The 18,107-nt window shown below is 38.1% G+C and overlaps 1 protein-coding gene and 1 pseudogene across 1 annotated transcript; both read left to right on the top strand.

Annotated features, from left to right (window-relative positions):
* Positions 1 to 2,099: 2,099 nt before the first annotated feature.
* Positions 2,100 to 4,252, top strand: LOC125220117 (receptor-like protein 2). The gene has a single exon (XM_048122256.2). The coding sequence runs from the start codon at positions 2,698 to 2,700 to the stop codon at positions 4,222 to 4,224; it is 1,527 nt and encodes a 508-aa protein (XP_047978213.1). The 5' UTR covers positions 2,100 to 2,697; the 3' UTR covers positions 4,225 to 4,252.
* Positions 4,253 to 14,226: 9,974 nt separating this feature from the next.
* Positions 14,227 to 16,281, top strand: LOC125195407 (receptor-like protein 2 pseudogene; annotated as a pseudogene).
* Positions 16,282 to 18,107: the final 1,826 nt, after the last annotated feature.

The following is an 18,107-nucleotide window of genomic DNA, read 5'->3' as shown; positions in this document are numbered from 1 at the left end:
TTTCTAAGACACTCGGCTTCTTCCCCTGCTTTGTCTAAAGCGATAAACTCAGATTCCATGGTGGATCGAGCTATACACGTCTGTTTCGTTGACTTCCACAAAACAGCTCCACCCCCCACAGTGAACACATACCCACTCGTCGAAAACGAGTCTTTTGAATCAGAGATCCAATTTGCATCACAGTACCCTTCAAGTACTTGGGGATAGTTTGTGTACTGCAGCTCAAAGTTAAGAGTATACTTCAAGTATCTTAAAACCCTAAGCAGAGCTTTCCAATGTTCCTTGCTTGGGTTGCTCGTAAATCGGCTCAGCTTATTCACCGTACACGCAAGATCTGGTCGGGTGCAGTTTGTGATAAACATCAAACTCCCTATGATCCTTGCATATTCTTCTTGAGCTACAGGCTCACCCGTGTGCTTACTCAAATGCACGTTGGGTTCTAATGGAGTCTTTAGCTGACTCACAGTCAAAGGAGTGAAACTTTTTAAACACTTTCTCAATGTAATGAGATTGTGTCAAAGCTATTCCCTCAGGATTCCTTTTAATCTTGATTCTGAGAATCACATCAGCTAGACCCATATCTTTCATGTCGAAATTTCTATTCAACATATTTTTGGTCTCGTTGATAATGGCACTATTGCTACTCATAATCAATATATCATCCACATAAAGACACACAATAACGAAGCCATTATTTGTGTTCTTAATGTAAACACACTTATCACACTCGTTGATAGTGAACCCATTTGACAACATTACATTGTCAAACTTCAAGTGCCACTGCAAAGACGCTTGTTTTAATCCATATAGAGACCTCACTAGTTTGCATACCTTCCTTTCTTGGCCAGGTACTACAAACCCTTCAGGTTGCTCCATATAAATTTCTTCTTCCAATTCACCATTTAGAAATGCAGTTTTCACATCCATTTGGTAAATTTCAAGATTGTGCAAAGCAGCAATCGCAAGAAGCACCCGAATGGAAGTGATTCTCGTAATGGGTGAATACGTGTCGAAGAAGTCATATCCTTCTTGCTGCTTAAAGCCTTTTACAACTAGGCGAGCTTTGTACTTTTCAATAGTACCATCAGTTTTATATTTCCTTCTCAGGATCCACTTGCACCCACATCCATGCTCTTCCGCAAGGACATGCTCAAGGATCTCACCATTCCATTATTTAATTTAAAGAAAAACATTTCCACAATATTAAAATATATTAAAAATACCCCGATAACTATTACAAATTAAAATAAATTAAAAATTACATAATTAAAATCTTAAAAATTTAAAATTCATAATTGAATTCTTAAAATTTAAAAAAAAAACACTATGAATGTGTGTATTTATAGATGTTTTTGGGATAAAAAAATAAAAAAAATTCAAAAAAAAGGTAATAAACCGCTATATTTTTTGGGAATCCAATTTTTTTTTTATTTTTGGTATTATTTTCGATTTAAAGAGAAAAGAAAGGAAAATCTAACGGATATACCGTTGGTAAATAGAATTGCGCCACGTCAGTGTGCTCGTTGGCACGGACGTGCTCGATGCATCGAGCAGCACCGTGCCAGCGGATTGAGCGCAGCGGCGAGCAGTGGGACACCGCGCCAGCAGCACGGACGGCGTCCGTGCCAGCGAGCACCGCTACGGATGATCATACAACTTTATGTATTTGATTATTCAAATACTCCTAATCTCGGAGTATTTCTCAAAGGCCGTGGACCACATAAGTAAAGTATAGCTTCACGCGCTCCACATGAATTGACTATACGAAGTGTCGAAGTCTGCATTTGATTTGATTTTTTTTTTTGTAGACCCAGTTATTCTTCATGTTTTGTTCCAAATAAGAGTCCAATTTTTCTTCTTTCTATATTTGACGCGTGATATTGATATATGCCATTTGCAGTAATACACGCAATAGAATTCAAGAAAAATGAAATTATTCAAATCAATGTCACATTGATGCATAGAAAACTTCCATAAAAATGAAACCATCCAAATCCATATCTCCATGGGTGGACGGTGGACCCGACCTATCCCATTTTCCACTGCAAGAAAGAATCATGATTTTCCATCTCTCTCTCATATAAATGATAGTGAATGACGGGAAAATAATGGAGGTTAATCAAATGGCCAAACCTATGCTACTCCTGACCCTGTCTCTCAATTTGTTTCTCCTCTCAATAAATGATGTACTAAGTTGCAACAAACAAGAACAAGATTCCTTACTAACATTCATCTCTTCCCACACTCCTCCCCTCAGCCTCAACCTCAACTGGTCTCCCTCCACCAATTGTTGCCATTGGCAAGGCATAGCCTGCACATCCCGCAACGGTGCCCCTCGTGTCACACATCTTTGGCTGCCGGAAAAAAATCTCTCAGCCACTTCCCTCACTCTACCAAGCCTTCCTTTCCTAGCCCACATAAACCTCTCCCACAACCATCTCTCCGGCCTCCTCCACGCTCTCCCTCCTCGCCTTGAGCTTCAACTCCCTCTTTGGCCCACTCATCCGCACTTTCCCCATCACCATCCACACTCTAGACCTCTCAAGCAATCGCTTCAATGGCTCCTTTGATCCCTCATTTCTTCTCCCTCAACCATCCAATTTACTCATCTTCAACATCAGCAACAATAGTTTCACCTCCTCCAATCCTTCATCTATTTGCAACATCTCCCCACTCATCAAAATCTTGGATTTCTCCATGAATAAATTAATTGGTCCATTATCTCCTTCCCTCACCAAATGCTCAAACCTTCAAGTTTTCAGAGCAGGCTCCAACTCCCTCTCGGGTCCACTGCCACGCGACCTTTACACCTTGACAAGGCTGCGAGAAATCTCCCTACATAACAACCAACTTTCTGGGCCAATCAACAAGGCCATTGTGAACCTTTCAAACCTCATTATCTTAGAGCTCCATGTTAACCAACTGAGCGGTGAGATTCCTCAAAACATAGGGCTGCTTTCCAAATTAGAGAAGCTGCAACTCCACTCCAACAACCTCAATGGCACCTTTCCATCTTCTCTAACAAAATGCACCAACCTCACCACTCTTCTCCTTCGCAACAACCTCCTCAACGGCCAAATCTCCACTCTCAATTTCTCCAAACTCCAACGCTTACAAGCCATTGATCTCGGAAACAACACCTTCTCTGGTAACATCCCGGATACCCTATGCTTGTGTAAGTCCATAACAGCAATCCGGCTCGCCTTCAACAAGCTCAGGGGCGAAGTCCCTCCTTGTATGGCCTCTCTCAAATCTCTCACACACATCTCCCTTTCGTACAACCACCTGTCCAACGTTGTGGGAGCCCTGAACACACTCAAACTTTGCCAGAATCTGGGAGTCCTCTTCCTCACCAGATGCTTCCACGACGAGAGAATACCCAACATCGACAGCGACAACCTGCACACCTTCAAGAATCTGCAGATTCTGACTCTGGCAGGTTGCAAACTCAAAGGCCAAATCCCAACTTGGATTTCCAAACTGAAAAAGCTCAAAGTTCTAAACCTCTCATTCAACAAAATCTCGGGCCCAATTCCAGCTTGGGTAGGATCAATGCCAAGCTTGTACGTCCTCAACTTAACTCAAAACTCACTCACGGGAGAGATCCCACATGAGATAACGCGGCTGCCGGCGCTGATCTCCGACAACAGGAGCACAGACTTGAGCCATCTCGCGTTGCCATTCCTATATGACAGTCTCCAATACAACCGACTCTTCAACCTTCCGCGCAGCCTGAAGCTCGGGAACAATAGCCTCAGCGGCAGAATTCCAACAGAAATTGGGCAGCTGAAGCTCCTCCAAGTATTGGAACTGAGCAACAACAATTTGAGAGGCAGCATTCCTGAGCAGCTGTCGAATCTGACAAATTTGGAGAAACTGGACATGTCAGGGAATGATCTGACGGGAGAGATTCCGAAATCGCTGACGAAGCTGCATTTCCTGTCAGCATTCAGCGTGGCGGATAATGATCTGGAAGGGGAGATTCCGAAGGGAGGTCAGTTTGAGACTTTTGGAATTGGCGCGTTTGAAGGGAACACTAAACTGTGCGGTGAGGTGATACACAGGAGCTGCGGCGCGGTTGTTGTGATAAACAGGGCTAGGCCCGATGAAGAATATGTTGGCGGGAATAGGAGTATTTGGTATTATATGCAATTCCCTCTTGGATTGGGATACTTTGTTGGATTAGTTGCAGGTACTACTCTACTCTTCTTCAAGAGTTGGTAGTCGATTATAATAGTATGTGTTTATTCAATTTCATCCTCATCACAACCATTCTTTTTTGGTTGGGTTGGAAATAATACACACAATCACAAAAATTAATAATTGCGGATTTTTTTTCTCAAAGTAGTTGCATGCAAGAATTAAATATTAAAAATTTAGTGTTAATTAAAAAATTTTAATTTTTAATATTACAAAAATAATCAAATCAAAATCAAAATTAATTTTGCTACAAATTATTTTAATAATTAAATTTATAATTTTAATTTTTATAATTAATATATTTAAGAATTTCATAGTAATATTTTTTATTTTAACTTTTACTTTCTAAAACTTTTGGAGAAGGAGAGAGAAAGAAGATCCGACATAAAGTGATTGAAAAAATGGAGTGAATAATATCATTTTAGGTACTCAAACTATAAACAAAATATTATATTTTGTACTAGAGAGAGAAATAAAGAAAATATCAAATCCACTACCTAGATATGAAAGTCCATAAATTCCCTTCATGCGTTGGGGGCATTTTTGGTGCAAAATTGTGATAAATGGTGAAAAAATATAAATAATGTAATTACACCTTAGTTCAGAGACTACCTACGATATTTTTTAAGTTTAGGGACCATCTGTCGTGCAAAACGCATAGTTTAGAGACCATTAGATAAATAGTGAAAAAATGGGAGGAATGCATTTTAATCCAATTTAGGCTTTAGTAGTTCTAGTGTTGGTTATAATAAATGAACATTTGAATGGTAAAATTATTATTCTCTCTGTCTGAAAAGAATATGTTATTTGGATTCAGCATGAGTTTTAATATAAAATTGATAAAGTAAGAAAGAGGTAGAGAGCAAAAGTAATTAAAATATTGTTAGTGGAGAATGAGTTTCACCTCATTAGAAAGAAAAGAGTTTCTAAAATTAAAAAGTGCACATTCTTGTGGACGGACTAAAAAAGAAATAGTGCATTTTCTTGTGGAACCGAGAATAGTAATTAAAGCTAAATCCAATGTATTTTCAATTAAATTTTCGATTCCAATTCTTTTTAGTTTTTTAAAATATGTCTAATTTGAAAATTCAAATTTACATAAAACTATATTCTGACTCAATTCAAAATCCAACAAAACCTACAAAATATTTGAATTTTGAGTATTGTACTCACCCCTTGTTATGGCTGATTTATTTTTCTCTGTCTATTTCTATTCGGGTTAAAAGTTTCATATGAGGTGATGACTATTGACTGATGATTAAGGATAATGGGCTTAGCCATATGGCAATAATCAAATATAGTTGCAACCCCAGTTTGTTCTTCCAAATTCACATAGACTGTTTATCATTAAATTAAAAATGTGGAATTGGAATTGGAGTATTTAATTTAAAATCTAATGTTTGGTTTCAAAAAATATTTGATATTACGCGATTTGAATTACATATCAAAGTATATAATTAGAACTCATAATAGACACTTCTTTCTTCTCAGCCTAAGTGAGATGTTTTCCTTTTTGGTACATTTCCATCAAAGTGAGGCGTTTCCTCTTTTGTCAATAATTAACTCACTCATCTCTCCTACTTTATCCTCCTATCTCTCTTACTTTATCAGTTTTCCTACTTTTTTTTTCTTACTTTATTAACTCTCTTACTTTCTTTTTTTCTTATTTTACTATTAAATAATTTAATTAACTAAACACCACTAACTAAATTTCTGTCCCGACGGCCTGAGATCCTCGGTTTGAAAGACTGATGGAACTTAGGTATCACGGTCTCCATGTCAATTTTTGTTTGGAGATTGCTCTCCAACCGGGTCCCGGTTGACGCAAAGCTCCAATGGAGGAAAATCTCCTTAGCGTCGAAATGTCTCTGCTGCTGGGAGAACCCAAACGTCGAAACCTTGACACACCTCTTCGTTCAGGGAGAAGGTCATCAGAAGTCTGGAGGTTCTTTGATAGGTGTTTCAAGGGGCCTCGTCAACCCCTTAGGCATACAGACTCTATTCCGGTCAGAATGGAACTTTGGTCAAAAAGATTGAAACAAACGGCTAAGATGCACTTATCCAGGATTTTGCCCTGCCTCATCCTCTAGTTCACCTGGTCCGAGCGGAATAATTGCAGACACAACGACGCCTGTTTCCGAGCACAAAATATCATTTGGCAAGTGCAATCGCACATTCAAAACCTCGGCACTCTGGGGCTGCTGGGGAACAGAAACTGGTGTGGATGCAACACGAATGCTCTGCTCAGGGCTCGAGCAGAGGATAGGCGAATCCCTTCCCGACCAAGAATTATTAGATGGCTTCCTCCGGAGGTGACTTGGATTAAAATCAACATTAAAGGAGTCTTCACCGCAGCAACCGGGCAAGCGGCAGGAGGAGGCGTGATTCGAGACGCAGACAGACATGTGTTGATGGCTTTCTCGCTACCCATCCAAGAAAAATCTCCTTTGGATGTCGATATGCGGACAATTGTGCAGGGAATTCAGATAGCAAAGCAGTATGGATCCTCCATCTGGGTGGAAATGGAATCAGCTCAAACCTTGGCTATCTTGCATGGGGGGAGCAGGTCCGGCGGAGACCAGACACGACACAGCCAGGATAAGGCTTCTTGGCCGAGATCTCACCCTGAGATTCTCGACAATTCGAAGAGAAGGAAACAAGCCGGCTAGGGAGGTGGCGAAACAGGGGCTCAATGAAAATAGGCTACATTATACATACCATGGACGCAAACTCCTGTCCAAATATCATCAAAGCGATGGCTAGTCTGGAAAGACGCGAGGTCCCTATCCTGCGAAGTGATCCTCCCGAATCCGATTAAGTGTTAGTTTTTGCTTTGTACACAAGAATATGAGGAGGTCCAACCCTTCGATGGTTGGACCGGCTCATACTCTAGTAATAGTCTTTTTCCGGTACGCCACTTTTGGGCGCAACCTAGCACTGTAATTTTCTTGCATTGAAATATAGGGATGAGGGGCCCACGAATCCTCCACCGAAAGGTGTTTTGATGGAAAAAAAAAACTAAATTTCTGTGTCGAAATAGAATGTCTCCATTAGGTCGGGATGGAGGGTGTACGAAATTGAGTACTTTCACACACGACACATACAATACACACACCACACCACACCACACCACATACCCACCCATGTTATATAATTTCTTCAAATTCAATTTCATGTTAATTACTACCTCTGTCCCTGAAAATTTGTCCCATTTTTGCATTTTCGTCCATCCTCCAAAATTTGTCCCATTTCACTTTTACCATTTTTGGTAGTAGACCACATATTCGACTAACCCATTCCTACTCACATTTTATTATAAAACTAATATATAAAAGTAGGACTCACAATCCACTAACTTTTTCAACTCATTTTTCATTACATTTGTTAAAATTCGTGCCGGGTCAAAGTGGGACAAATTTTAGGGGACGAAGGTAATATATTATTTTACCGAACAAATGATTTGGAATTGAATTATAAATACCTCCAAATTCAATTTCATAGATTCTAATTACAATTCAATTCCAATTTTGTATACCAAATAAACCCATAATGTTTAAAAAAAAATCAAAAATTTCCTCCTTACTTTTCCTGTTTACAAGGAAAAACAAATTGTTTAGATAAACAATGTTTTAGTGGGTGGATGAATTATGTTAGTAAAAGTAATTAATCAATTGTAAAGTTGTAATTAAAACAGAAATTAGCACTAAAATAAAAAAAATCGTTCGGAATTTTTTTTAATGTAATTAACAATGCTAATTTGTCTTTCTAAATACATTAGTGTTGGAAAGAGAACATGTGAGTACCAAGTCTGTTGGAAAGAGAATAGTAACATTTATAATGTAGAGTTCCAATGAGTATATCCCAACTTAAATTAGAAGACGCAAATGGAAACGTCTAAAAAAGCACAAGATTAAGTTAATTTGTTTATCATTTAAAAACACTTTCTTTTGCCTCCTAAATTATTGTTATTTTAAAAAAGTTTCAATAATTACGTATCAATTTTTATGTCATTAAAAATTACTCTAAGTCTTTTGTAGTGTAGGGTGTACAAGTATTCCAAATTGCAAGCCAAGTTGACGCAATTATGCTAAGACTCATTAGTTACTATGCTAAACATTAAACAATAAGTTGAAAAGGAATCTCTCAATCTGCATATACGAAATAATAATAATCTACTATATCGCAACTTCCTATAAATTCTAAATTAGTAATAATTCATCGCTACCTAAAATCACGCAATTATGCTAAGACTCATTAGTTACTATGCTAACCATTAAACAATAAGTTGAAAAGGAATCTCTCAATCTGCATATACGAAATAATAATAATCTACTATATCGCAACTTGCTATAAATTCAAAATTAGTAATAATTCATCGCTACCTAAAATCACTCTCACATGACAAAGAAACTTTTACACAGATGTGTAGCAACTCGTGCATCCTATTCCTAATTCACATTTATGAAAATTCTCATTAATTCTTATGTAGTTATGGTTCTCACAATCGAATTTGGTGGATGATGGTTGATAAGTCGTATTCTAAGCCTTGGTTACTGGTCAGTATGTCGTGAAATGCATGTATTATCTGCAAAACAGTTGCTTAAGTGTGCAGGATTATGGGATCCAAGTCAGTAGGAGACAGTTCGGACGTCGCAGGTGAAAAGAGCGCAAGAAGGGTGCAAAACTGACCAGGATGCATGCCAAAGAAAAGGCTCGAGATGGAGAATAACGATAGTTGAAATGATCAATAACAAGGGGCAGAAAAGTCAAATTGCGAAGGAAGTCTACCCTAAAAACAAGGGCAAGCCTCCCTATAAAAGAAGCAACTTGGAGAGAGAGAAAGAACTCGAAGTTCAAAAAAGTCCAACCACTACACTTAGTAGAATTCTCTCTAGAGATCAGTCTTTCAGCATTGTCCAGTTTCTCGTTCCTCGCCACAACTATGGTCACTTGATATCCAGAAGTCTACCGGAGAAGTCGCCATACCACCGTTCCAGCCAGTTCGTCGTAGTAGCATAGCAGTTTCACCGCCCGGAGTGGCAAAAACAATCATTACTCACTTTTTAGTTTAATCTTTACTTGCTTTCTTCGTTGAATCTGTTGCAAACATTCATCTTTGCTGCCTTTTGAAGTACTTGGTGAATATGCAAACGTTTAAGCTATGAAGTTTCTATTTCGTATGTCTCTTTGGTTTGAATTTGCTTCGTTCTGCCTAGGAAAGTTAGATCTAGTTATCGCTTTTATTTTCTAAGTGTTTGCATGTGTTTTCATTTGAGTAGAAGTAATTTGCAGTTTCAGCTGTTCATCTTAAGTTGAGCAATTTAATTAATGGATCTTGAGTTTGAATTTATGAATCTGAGTTTAGTTATGGAGTTTGTGTTCATATTGTTTTCTGTTAATACTTGTTGAAGAAGAAAACATTACAATCTACTTTTGCTTGGACCACTTTTACTTTTGGGTTACTTTTTACTTTTGTCTTTAACTTTTCAGTTGTACCATCCAGACCTGTCAGAAAGCCACCCAGCCACCAAATATGCCATGTTGTCTAAGTTTCCTCATTTAGTAACTGTCTACTTTTCACATGCCTCTGAGATACTTTGTTCCCCATTTCCACGAACACAACCACATGTCGGTCATTTTCACGCCCACTAGTCAATAGAGTACCATCTTTATTTCCCGTCTAGGTAGAATCTCAACCCCAAAAGTGTGGTAGCTAACCAAAACCACCCAGGAATATCACTACAGTTATCCGAACATGTCCATCCTCATGGGATTCGACCCTTACCTCCACTATACTAACCACTAGAAGTGGGTTGAGGAAATTTATTTGATACCAGGTTCCGGTTGTCGTACCAACGACTCAGCTAGTTTGGAATTTTCATCCTGATCAGTTGGATACACACTTGTATTTAACACACTCGACACCGAAAACCTCCACTTTCAATGGTCAGGCTGAGAGCACAGTACATATCAGGTATCTCACAACCTTCAGGTCAAGAGGATTTACTAGATTACAAGACCTAGGAGATCTTAACCGAGAAGATTCAGGTTGTCGGACTCACTCTCAGTCAACTGTCAAAGAAAACCTCAACCCCTACACTTTAAATTAGTATAGAGAAGTAAATGGTCGATCACAGAGAAGGATAGGGCGCGGGTTTGAATCTAAAGGACTTGGGAATATGGGGTTGGCTGCTGCCACACAATTTTGGGTTCTGAACTTTAACTACTAGACTTGAGAAAATGTAGAATTACCTAATCTAACAGCTAGACCTAGAAAACGGAAAAGACAGCGCACACATGCATCATAAAGCAGAGATCAAACAGAGAGTAGAACCCAATAACTGAAACTTACTAGACCTAGTGAATGGATTTCCTAATAACAACTAAGCAAACGAAAGCATGCAGTGGGGACTATTTTCCCAAATCAGAAATAGTACGGATGAAAAGCTGCAGCAACGAAATTCTGACTCTAACTAACAACGATCTTCATCTCTTTCAACAAGATAAGCATAAACATGTAGAAAATAGAGCAATAAACCAGATCGGAACAGAGCATACCAAATCGGATGTCAGAATTTGCGATTAACCGGAAAATAGAGCAGATCTACAACTACTAGACGAAGTAAACGAAAGAACAGAAACTAATTATCATAACCATGCAAAATTCCATCACCCTGTTTCAGATCCAAACGTCGGATGCTTAATCCACTTCGGATCCAAGCAATCCGAATGCAACAACAACGAAATCCATCTCTGTCAACTCCGATTCAACAGATTCACTCTGATCAACAATAATTAAACCACGATTCAACTTCAAACCAACAGATCAAGTGCGAAAAACATCTAAAGCAAATAAACAATAGAGATCAACATAAATCGGAAACCAAAATGAAACATAAACTGCCATAACTGAAATATTCGGTGATTCAACAACAATTCAACAGTCGCCGAGCTTCAAACGTCGAAGTCTCGGCACAAACAACACAAAAATAGAAAATAAATAGCAATTGTTTCTTCGCCTCCGTGAGGACGGTGTTACACAACGAATAAAACTAACAACCGACGAACCCCTTTTGAATTACCCCATTGCGTGCAGTGTGTAGAGAAAAGTGTATGAATAAGTGAGCTAAGAGCTGGAGCGTGAAAATGGTGCAGATGATGTATGATTGCTTTGATACGTGCTCCAGTATTTATAGACGGGGAATTGGCCTTCTAGACTCTTCCTGAATTCTCCATTTTGCCCTTCTCCTTGTTGTCTCCTCCGTCTGGCAAATTGATGCTCTTTTGCTCTCCTTTCTTCTTGATTACTCCGCCTGGCAGATTTTCTTCTTCATTTCCTAAGCCTGGCGAATTTCTCTATACCTGACTTAAAATATGTGTTAGACCCTGGAAATCACTGAATTTACCCCATAACCGATACATAAAATTGGCCTTATTAGTGGACTCTATAAACTTGCAACACTGGAGTATAAATTAAAATGATGATTTAACTCAATTCAATTATAAGATGTTCTCCTCCATGTAATAAGTTGGGGTTGGAGTCATATGGAGGGAGACGAAGAATATGATATATGCAATGAGATTTATATTTTCTTGATTATTGAAATAGAATCATGTTAAAATGTATATAGTATTCAATTCACAATTAAGACCAATCCTACACTATTAGATTTAAAAATAAGTGGATATGATTAAAGCTCACAGATTTTAATAAATAGTTGTAGATAAAATATCAATAGAAGTGTAGAATAGTTAATTTATTATAACATAATAATTTTTACGATTTTTTTATATCAACATAGTGTACAACACAGCATAAGAATTTCAACACAAGTACCTGAAAATATCAACACAGTTTTGTTGATAATGTACATGCATTATATTGAAATTTGTTGATGCATTTATTGATATCTGTTTATCAACATATACGAAAACCGAAATAAAAATTATAAAAATTTCATCATTCGATCATCGTCGGAACATATGCAATTGGGATCTCGTTAGAATAATTATGAAATTATCTTTATTTTGATGTATTTTTCACAAAAATTATTCTAAATTGAGAGAGTTACGTAAATTTAAAGTTTAAAGACAATTTCAAGGAACGAGAAAGAAGTTAATTTTAACTACCATATATAAGAATTGACATTAGTATCTCCTTAAATTTATTTAATTTTAATTTAAAGTTAGCATTATTTCAATTTTCAAGCCGTATATCTTCTAATCTAATTGATAAAATTTTATCTTTAATTTAGACATGATAATTAGTTAGCAATTGATCAATTGCATAATATTTCTAAAGGTTTGGTTGAGTAAAGTAAAGATTTATGCGCTAGCTCGACGTGATATGATCACTATATGAAGGCTGCACTTGATTTGAATTTGCATTTGGTAGACCTAGTTATCTTTCATGTTTTGTTCACATAACTGTCCAATTTTTTCTTCTTTTTATATTTTACGCGTAATATTGATATATGCCATTTGCAGTTATATATACAGTAGAATTCAAGAAAAACGAAATTATTTAAATTCATATCACAGTGATACATAGAAAACTTTAAAAAAAAATGAAACCATCCAAATCGTGGCAGAACCAGAAATATAAACAAGCTGGTGCTAAAATATTAATATTAATAATATTAAAACAATTATAAACAAGCCGGTGCTAAAATATTAATATTAATAATATTAAAATAATTAAAAATGATAATAGTATTTTAATTATTACTAATATTTAATTTTACATATAACCCTTTTGTCGTTTAAGAGAACACCATTTTCTCAAGTGAAATCATGCGCCAAAATTCTAGGACACTTTGATTAAAAAAATAATATAATCATTCAAAATAAAATTATAAGGAATATAAATTTATGAAAATATTACAAATTTTACGAAACCATATCCCTAAACTCTTGCTCTCATTAGAAATTATTATAAAACATTAAAAATAAAGTAAACAAATCAAAAATAGAGAGAACACAATCTAATAAGGAGTAATACACACAATAAATTTATGAATTGATGATATGAGGAATTAAATTCATACGCCATACATAATTGATACATGAGAATTTACAAATTAATAGTATAATTTTGTAGGCCAATTAATAGATAACATAAATAAATATAATGGGTCATTATCTGTCAAATACAGGAGCAGTACCTAGACAAATATTTGGTCAGGAATTAAATAGTGGAGTGCATTATTTAATAGCTAGGCTACTAAATGTTATTGGGCCAATTAATTAATTCAATTTTACCATTCAAGCCCAACATCAAAACCTAAGTCTTCAACTTCATCGTCTTCCTTCAGCACTCCACCGAGTTTCTGCAACTAGGCGGCGCCCTTAGAGTTTCCAGTGGTACTAGTGATTAGGAACAGGCGAAGCCCCCGCTGGAGCGTGGGCTTGTCCTACGCTGGTTCCGCCACTGCATCCAAATCCATGTCTCCATGGGTGGGACCTATCCCATTCTTCTATGCTCCAAGGAATCATGATTCCATCTCTCTCATATAAATAGGGGTGGGTCGATATCGAAAACGTTGTATCGTGTATCGTATCGAAAATATCGATATGAAAGAATTGAATATCGTTATCGTATCGAAAGTTTCGATATATCGAACTTTCGATATAAAAAAATTTCATATCGTTATCGTATCGATATTTCGATATATCGTACCGAAATTCGATATATTGTTTAATATCGATATATATCGAAAATAAAATATCGATATGTATCGAAAATATCGATATATCGAAAATTTTCGATATATATCGTATTTTCGATATAAAACGATATATCGCGATACGAGGAAATTCATATCGTTATCGAATCGAAAACGTACGATACGATATCGTATCGTATCGAAAATTACGATATATCGAAAATTCGATAATTTTTCGATATTTTTCAATACGATACGAGCGATATATCATTCTTTCGGTATTCTTCCCCGGCCCTACATATAAATGATATAAGGAGTGAATGAAAGAAAAATAATTGAGATTAATCAAAGGGCCAAACCTATGGTACTCCTGACCCTATATCTCAGTTTGTTTCTATCCTCAATAAATGGAGTGCTATGTTGCAACAAACAAGAACAAGATTCCTTACTATCATTCATCTCTTCCCAATCCCTGTTGGCAAGGCATAGCCTGCACATCCCGCAACGGCGCCCCTCGTGTCACACATCTTTGGCTGCTGGAAAAAAATCTCTCCGCCACCTCCCTCACTCTACCAAACCTTCCTTTCGTAGCCCACATAAACCTCTCCTACAACCACCTCTCCGGCCTCCTCCCCTCTCTCCCTTCTCGCCTTCTCACTCTCGACTTGAGCTTCAACTCCCTCTTCGGCCCACTCATCCGCACTTTCCCCATCACCATCCACACCCTAGACCTCTCAAGCAACCGCTTCAATGGCTCCTTTGATCCCTCATTTCTTCTCCTTCAACCATCCAATTTACTCATCTTCAACATCAGCAACAATAGTTTCACCTCCTCCAATCCTTCGTCTATTTGCAACATCTCCCCACTCATCAAAATCTTGGATTACTCCATGAATCAATTCATTGGTCCTATATCACCTTCCCTCGCCCAATGCTCAAACCTTCAAGTTTTCAGAGCAGGATCCAACTCCCTCACGGGTCCACTGCCACGCGACCTTTACACCCTGACAAGGCTGCGAGAAATCTCCCTACATAACAACCAACTTTCCGGGTCAATCAACAAGGCCATTGTGGACCTTTCAAACCTCATTATCTTAGAGCTCCATGCCAATCAACTAAGCGGTGAGATTCCTCAAAATATAGGGCTGCTTTCCAAATTAGAGCAACTGCAACTCCGCTCCAACAACCTCAACGGAACCTTCCCACCATCTCTAACAAAATGCACCAACCTCACCACTCTCCTCCTTCGCAACTACTTCCTCAACGGCCAAATCTCCACTCTCAACTTCTCCAAACTCCAACGCTTACAAGCAATTGATCTCGGAAACAACACCTTCTCTGGTAACATCCTGGACACCCTCTGCTTGTGCAAGTCCCTGAAGGCTATCCGGCTTGCCTTAAACCAACTCAGTGGCGAAGTCCCTCCTTGTATGGCCTCTCTCAAATCTCTCACACACCTCTCCCTCTCACAAAACTTCCTCTCCAACGCTGTGGGAGCCCTGAACACACTCAAACACTGCCAAAATCTGGCAGCCCTCTTCATCTCCAGATGCTTCCACGATGAGAGAATGCCCGATGACAATGACCTGCTGCACCTGGACACCTTCAAGAATCTGCAGATTCTGATTCTTGCAGGATGCCAACTCAAAGGCCAAATCCCAACTTGGATTTCAAAACTGAAAAAACTCAACGTTCTGAACCTCTCTTCCAACAAAATCTCGGGCCCAATTCCGGCATGGTAGGATCAATGCCAAGCTTATACTCCCTCAACTTAACTCAAAACTCACTCACGGGAGAGATCCCACGTGAGATAACGCAGCTGCCGGCGCTGATCTCCGACAACAGCAGCACAGACATGAGCCATCTCGCGTTGCCCTTTCTATACGACAATCTTCAGTACAACCAACTCTTCAACCTGCCGCGCAGCCTGAAACTCGGGAGCAATAGTCTCAGCGGCAGAATTCCAACTGAAATCGGGCAGCTGAAGCTCCTCCAAGTATTGGAACTGAGCAACAACAATTTGAGAGGCAGCATTCCTGAGCAGCTGTCGAATCTGACAAATTTGGAGAAACTGGACATGTCAGGGAATGATCTGACGGGAGAGATTCCGAAATCGCTGACGAAGCTGCATTTCCTGTCAGCATTCAGCGTGGCGGATAATGATCTGGAAGGGGAGATTCCGAAGGGAGGTCAGTTTGAGACGTTTGGAATTGGCGCGTTTGAAGGGAACACTAAACTGTGCGGTGATGTGATACACAGAAGCTGCGGCGGCGCGGTTGTGATAAACAGGGCTAGGCCCGATGCAGAAAATGATGGCGGGAGTAGAAGTATTTGGTATTATATGCAACTTCCTCTTGGATTGGGATACTTTGTTGGATTAGTTGGAGGTACTGCTCTACTCTTCTTCAAGAGTTGATCAGTTTATATCATGCCAAGACCAAATACTCAAAATTCTTAAGAGTACAACTCCCTTTTGGTCCAAAACATATAGTCAAATTACGAATTTGGTCCATTACATTTATTTTTCGATTTTCAGGTCCATAACATACGAAAATTGCTCTCGGTTTGGTCCTTTTTGGACGGCACCGTTAAAATGCGGAAGTCAAACGTTAATTAGCAAAAGTTTGACTCAATTAAGCTTAAAATTAGATTATTAAAGACTAAATAATTTGCTAATTTTTTTCTTAAAAAATATACCAATTAATTGTTTTCATAAAAAATACTAAATATTTATTTTCTTTAAAATAACAATTATTTAGTTTAACACTTTACCTCTCTTCTTTTCTTCTCTCGTTCTTTCTTCCCCCACACAGTAGCAAAGAATCCACCAAAACTTCGTCCTTAATTAGGAACACTGAGCAAACAAATTTGAAATCAAGAGGTTAGGGTTTTTGTTCTCTCGTTTCTGTTTTCTACAATTATTGCTTCAATTCTCTCGTGAATATAAGGTATTCTCTCTCCAACCATGAGTTGGGAGTCGTCGTCGCCGAACCCACCTGAAAATGAAGTGGATCCACCTGAGAATGAAGGCGAGAAGGGCCCTGGTCCGTCGGTAGCTAACCCTAGTCCCGAAGGTGGGTTGGTGTAGTCGAACCCTAGCCCCGCCGTGGAATTCGAAGCAGAGCTACATTCTAGTAATGACGAGTCAAAGTCAAACCATAATTCTTACAAGGGTGCCGACGACCTCCGATTGACGCCGATGACCCCGAATTAGAGAGGAGGACGAAGATTAGACGCGAGCTCGGTTTCTCGTAAGCCGCCACTTCCTCCGAAGGAGAAGGCCAAATTTGAGAAATTTATGTATGTTGTTGTATATGCTCCATGTTTTGTAGTTGTTGTTGGGATATTTTGTATGTTGAATTAATTTGATGAAAATCCTAGTTTTTGTTTGAAATTTGTATTTTGAGTTCGATGCATTTGTAAGCTAGCTTGCTTCTTCTTCTTCGAGATTCGAACTTGTTCTTCGATGCATTTGCGAGCTAGCTAGCCGGGTAGATTTTGAAACTAACAAATCACCCGGCTGGGTGATAGAATATCTACCCATTCTGGACTCCTTACGCCTTTGAATCTTTGTATTTGTTGGTGCAAAACTCACCCGTTGCGATGTATGCCCGGGCGGGTAAGTAGCTTTGCTGTGTGAAATGGTAGATAGTGGTTCTGTTCGGAGCATTTGACGTGCATTTCTGGCGGGTCTCCGGCAAGATTCATGCTGCTGCTATGCTGAATTTTGTGTTAAAGCGTAGTGCACACCAATTGTTTGATGGAATGTTTAAGTGAGCTCCAAATAAGTTTTTTACATCATATGAACAGATTTGATGAAAACACGATTAAAAATATATATATTTATTGGTATATTTTTTTAAGAAAATAATTAGCAAATTATTTAGTCACTAATAATCTAATTTTAAGCTTAATTTAATCAAACTTTTGCTAATTAACGTTTGACTTCTGCATTTTAACGGTGCCGTCCAAAAAGGACCAAACCGAGAACAATTTCGTATGTTATGGACCTGAAAATCGAAAAACAAATGCAATGGACCAAATTCGTAATTTGACTATATGTTTTGGACCAAAAGGGAGTTGTACTCAATTCTTAATCAATAAATAAAAAAAGTATGAATTTTATTTTAATAATTATATGACAATTAAATTTAATTTCAGTAAAAATATATTCTTTATAGGTCATAAAAGAAATCAATTAAACATGTAAATATGTTATGGGCGTGATTTGAAATTCAATTT

The sequence above is a fragment of the Salvia hispanica genome, chromosome 2 (assembly GCF_029641045.1).
Source record: "Salvia hispanica isolate PSC_SH4W2 chromosome 2, Shi_PSC_v1, whole genome shotgun sequence".
Taxonomy (NCBI): domain Eukaryota; kingdom Viridiplantae; phylum Streptophyta; class Magnoliopsida; order Lamiales; family Lamiaceae; genus Salvia; species Salvia hispanica.
Note: the sequence above shows the minus strand (reverse complement) of the source record. Positions and strands in the feature narration are given on the sequence as shown.

Excerpts from the sequence above, each read along its gene's own strand:
- LOC125220117 (XM_048122256.2), top strand. The coding sequence starts at position 2,698 with ATGAATAAATTAATTGGTCCATTATCTCCTTCCCTCACCAAATGCTCA.